This window comes from Plectropomus leopardus, unplaced genomic scaffold, assembly GCF_008729295.1.
Source record: "Plectropomus leopardus isolate mb unplaced genomic scaffold, YSFRI_Pleo_2.0 unplaced_scaffold28893, whole genome shotgun sequence".
NCBI lineage: Eukaryota > Metazoa > Chordata > Actinopteri > Perciformes > Serranidae > Plectropomus > Plectropomus leopardus.
In genome coordinates, this window is record NW_024631482.1 from 1 (window position 1) to 4801 (window position 4801).

At 47.1% G+C, this 4801-nt stretch overlaps 1 protein-coding gene and 1 long non-coding RNA gene across 2 annotated transcripts; both read right to left on the bottom strand.

Annotated features, from left to right (window-relative positions):
* Window positions 1-338: 338 nt before the first annotated feature.
* Window positions 339-1695, bottom strand: LOC121938222 (potassium voltage-gated channel subfamily KQT member 2-like). The gene is made up of 2 exons (XM_042481493.1): window positions 1248-1695; window positions 339-493 (listed from the first exon to the last, which is right to left on the bottom strand). Exons 1-2 carry the CDS (start codon window positions 1381-1383, stop codon window positions 339-341), a joined length of 291 nt encoding a protein of 96 aa, XP_042337427.1. The 5' UTR covers window positions 1384-1695.
* Window positions 1696-3022: 1327 nt separating this feature from the next.
* LOC121938223 lies at window positions 3023-4795 on the bottom strand. Its single transcript, XR_006105256.1, has 2 exons — window positions 4607-4795; window positions 3023-3356 (listed from the first exon to the last, which is right to left on the bottom strand). It is a non-coding gene; the product is annotated as an uncharacterized LOC121938223 (long non-coding RNA).
* Window positions 4796-4801: the final 6 nt, after the last annotated feature.

Consider the following 4801-nt stretch of genomic DNA (forward strand, 5'->3'; position numbering starts at 1 on the left):
GAGAGTCACTGAGGTCACAGAGAGTCACAGCGAGTCACTGAAGTCACAGAGAGTCACTGAAGTCACAGAGAGTCTCAGAGAGTCACAGAGAGTCACTGAAGTCACAGAGAGTCACCGAGAGTCACAGAGAGTCAATGAGAGTGACTGAAGTCACAGAGAGTCACTGAAGTCACAGAGAGTCTAGAGAGCCACAGAGAGTCACTGAAAGTCACCGAGAGTCACTGAAGTCACAGAGTCACTGAGAGGAGGCAGGGTCAGGACAGATCAGCAAGAGGTAGGTGTGTGGGTGGGTGGGTGTGTGTGTGTGTGTGTGTGTGTGTGTTGAGGCGTGTGTGCATTTACACGTATGCGTGGTAGATGAAGGCCCATCCTCGCGGTCTCTCCAGGACATTGTACAGGAAGTTTTGCAGCCGTCTGTAGAGAGCGTTTCTCTTCGGAGGTTTCTTTCCTCCAGAGACGCTGCTGCGCTGCCGCCGAGGCCCCTCCTCCCCGCCTCAACACACGACACATCGCACATGTTAAACATGATGGAAACTACACGTCACACAGGTTAAACATGAGGAAAACTACACGTCACACGTTAAACATGACGGAAACTACACGTCACACAGATTAAACATGACGAAAACTACACGTCAAACAGGTTAAACATGAGGAAAACTACACGTCACACATGTTAAACATGATGGAAACTACATGTCACACATGTTAAACATGACGGAAACTACACGTCACACAGATTAAACATGAGGAAAACTACACGTCAAACAGGTTAAACATGAGGAAAACTACACGTCACACGTTAAACATGACGGAAACTACACGTCACACAGGTTAAACATGATGAAACAAACAGCTGTCTGGAGTAGATCTGCTGATAAATGTTGTAATCAATATAATTGATTGATGAGCTGTCTGGTGGTTTCAGGCTGAAATGGTTCAAAGCGACTGTGATGATTTTAACCGTTTCATTTATTTATTTAAACAAAGTTACATTTTAATGAATTCAGTCACTTTGCATCAGCCAATCACAGCTCAGCACCTGTCTGACATTCTCTAACCGGGCTGCTCCAAACCTGCAGGTCCATATCAATTACATCCAGCAATGTTTCCACCTGGTTCTCATGTTTACATGACATCATCAGAAAAACCTCATTTAGTTACACACACACACACACACACACACACACACACCCACCAACACACACACACACACACACATACATACACACACACAGGATGTGTACCTGCAGCGATCAGCAGAGCTCCGTCCCTGCTGGATTCGGTCCCCCCGGCCTCCAGACCCACGAAGCCGACCTTCAGCTTCTTCTGGTCGGCCTGCGCTCCGGGGAACACCCCGCCGTTCCGGGACTTCTGCACCATGACGGAGGGCCGCAGCGAGCTACTGCCAGCCCGCAAACACTGCACCGAGGCCGGCCAGGCCCCGCGGGAGCATCGCTGCCGCGGAGCGGAGCAGGAGAACAGGAGGAGAGGATGAGGAGGAGAGGAGGAGAGGAGGATGGTGATGGAGGACAATAGAACCGCAGAGCGTTAGACAGGCAGCAGATTGGCTGATCAGCAGCTTTTTCTCTCCTCACCGACTTCCCGCACGAAGAGGAAATGGAATGACGTCACTGACGGTTATTGATCAGCGCAGATAAAAAAAAAGATCACGTGATCAGATTGATTAGCGGTGAAAAGAAATAGACCCAGAGGATGTGTGTGTGTGTGTGTGTGTGTGTGTAACATTGTGACATCTCCGCCCGTCACCATGGTGACCGGGTCATCTGAAACTGGTAACCGTGGCAACCGGAGGAGAGGCAGCTGGGGCTGTGACATCACAGGAAGGAGCTGCTGTGATTGGTTCACTGAAGGTAAACAAAAGGACATTTAAAAAAAATCAGACACAAAACTATAAACTGATCATTAAATAATCAAATTGATCAATAAGGACAGATTTTCTGATCAGATCAGTTTGATTTGGTGAGTCGTAGACGTCTGACCTGTTGCAGACGTTAAAGGGTTAAAGAGCCTCAGACGTCAAATGTTCTGAGACAAAACTGATTCAAGAAAAGTACAAATACTTCACTTCTCTACTGCAGTACATGTTCTTAGTTACTTCCCACAGCCGAATCTGGAGCGGAGGAGGAGGAGGAGCAGGGAGGAGAGGAGGAGGAGGAGAAGCAGAGGAGGAGGTGGAGGAGCAGGGAGGAGAGGAGGAGGAGGGAGGTGGAGAGGAGCAGAGGAGGAGGTGGAGGAATGGAGCAAGGAGGAGGAGGAGGAGGAGAGGAGCAGAGGAGGAGGTGGAGGAGCAGGGGGGAGAGGAGGAGGAGGAGCATTGAGGGGAGGAGGAAGGAGGTTGAGGGGAGCAGAGGAGGAAAAGAGGAGGAGCAAGGAGGAGTGGAGGAGCAGAAGGAGGAGGAGTATTAATCAGCCTTTGTGCACATTTTTTACAGATGGCTTTGAGTCCATTTAAAAAAAAATTAAAGAAAAGATTTTGGCCATTTATCTTCTTGAAGAATATCAGATTGATCTTGAATATCAGATTTATCTTGAAGAATATCAGATTGATCTTGAATATCAGATTTATCTTGAAGAATATCAGATTGATCTTGAAGAATATCAGATTTACCTTCTTGAAACATTTTCGGGGTTTGTGTTGTGTTGTTTTCTTTTTAAAAAAAACCCAAACATTTATCAACTAGAAACTGTAAAACCGTCCAACGGTCCCTGAACAAATCAAATAAATTTAACAGGTCTGAGAAACAAAATTCCAGGACTTTAGTTTACCAAAACATTTCAAGGACTGGAAATTCCTATTCGCAAATTCCAGGACTTTTCCAGGTTTTCATGACTGTAAGAACTTGGTTTTGAAAAGAGGCGAAATGTCCCTTTAAAGGTCAAGCTATGTAAACAAATATGACATCAGAGATGACCTCATCATGATGAGGTCATCTCTGAGGGCGGTGGGCGTGGCTTATACATATCACAGATCTACTATAAATCTGAAACCACCAGTCTCCAAACTCCAAAAACTTTATTTTTAATTCACAAAATCAACAAAAACAAGTTTCACATTCAAAAAGCTGACTGATGGCAGCGCTAGTTTCCACGGCAATGCATCACCAGAGGAGACGACCAGGAGGAGCGATGTGATTGGCCGAGGTTGAGCGGTTTCATTTCTGTACTGATTGGTTGGCAGTGATAGAAAAAAAAAAAAAAGTACGGCAGCCCAAAGAGTCCAAACAGAGCAGGGGTCAGGGGTCAGAGGGTCAGTAGGGCTGACCCTTGATGAACCTGGAGAACATGGCGAAGGCAGCGACTGGTTTATCTGATGGGACCATGTGACCCGAACCCTGCAGGACGACAGAGGTCAGAGGTCAAAGTGACAAACAGTCCCACTGAAAAGCAATACAAAATAAATCATTAAAATAAATATAAATAAATACATAAGAACAACAATAACAACAACAGTCCCGTGTTGATAAACAACAGAGCAGACGTTCTCAAAGTCTGGACTCCAGACCAGACGGTAGGTCAGTCTGGATCCGGATTTGGGCCACAACTGGATCAGGATCAGGATCTGGTCGTCAGTCTGGATCCGGATCCAGCTGTGAACCGGCTCCGGTAATAATTCGACGTGACGACTGAAATGACTCTAACGTTTCGAAATCTAAAAATCTTTTCTCCTCATCGATAAACTTTTGGTTTTTTAGAAAATAAAAATGTGTTTGAAGGTCATCATGGCAATCCTGGCCCGAGGTTACACCTTCAGCGTTTCCCTGTTAGACATCATGTTGTCATGGTAACATCAACAGCCGGCAAGCAGAAGAAGCTTAAGTCATCACGTGTCAGAGTTCAAAGGTCGGCTAACAGCCGTCTGTTTAAAGTGAGACAGACCTGACCTGAAGAGGAGAGGACGAGGACACTGAGACAGACCTGACCGTCAATCAACAAACCAGCTGTCTGTCAGTTCTCTGCAGACGCGTTTCTGATCTGCCAAACGATGGACAGAAACTAAACGTCCATCTCTGACGCCAAGGACATTAAAGAGTTTAAACAAGACAGGAGACGGCAGAGACATTCAGTGAGAAAAAGTGACCAATAAAAATCTTCTGCTGATCAATTGTTCCCGACAGAAACCAGATTCAGAGCTTTAGATATTTCAGACGTGCTGCTGCTGTGGACTGTGGACAGTTCCTGACAAACCTATACAGTCTCTGTAACCGCCGTCTTCAGTCCACAGAGACCCTTCAGACAGGTTTGTCCTCTCAGATTCAACTCAAACAGAAATCTGACCGGAGACATTGTTTTGTTGAGTCATCATCTCAACCAATCAGCTGTCCGATCAGCTGAGCCAGACGTTTCCCGTCATGCCCTGCGCCCTTCAGCTGCGGCGCCTGGCTCTAAAATCTGCGGCCGCCATCCACTCACGACATCAGAGCTTGCACACAATGTGACTGCCACGCACCGAGCAGCCATCGACCCTGCGCAGCACGGACCAATGAAAGCTGAGCAGCAGCATAGCTCCACCCCCTGCACTGATACACGTGGATGACATCACAGACACACCTGCATGACATCACAGGATCATGAAGGAGTTTACCTTGACAGTGAGGAAGGCGATGTTGTCAAACTCTTTGACAAAGCCTCCGACCTGCCGGCCGTCTTCGTCATCGTAGAGCCATGGACGCCTCTGGACCTCCACCTGTAAAACATGCCCATGTCAACACACACCTGAGAGACACGCCCACATCCACACACACCTGAGAGACACGCCCATGTCAACACACACCTGAGA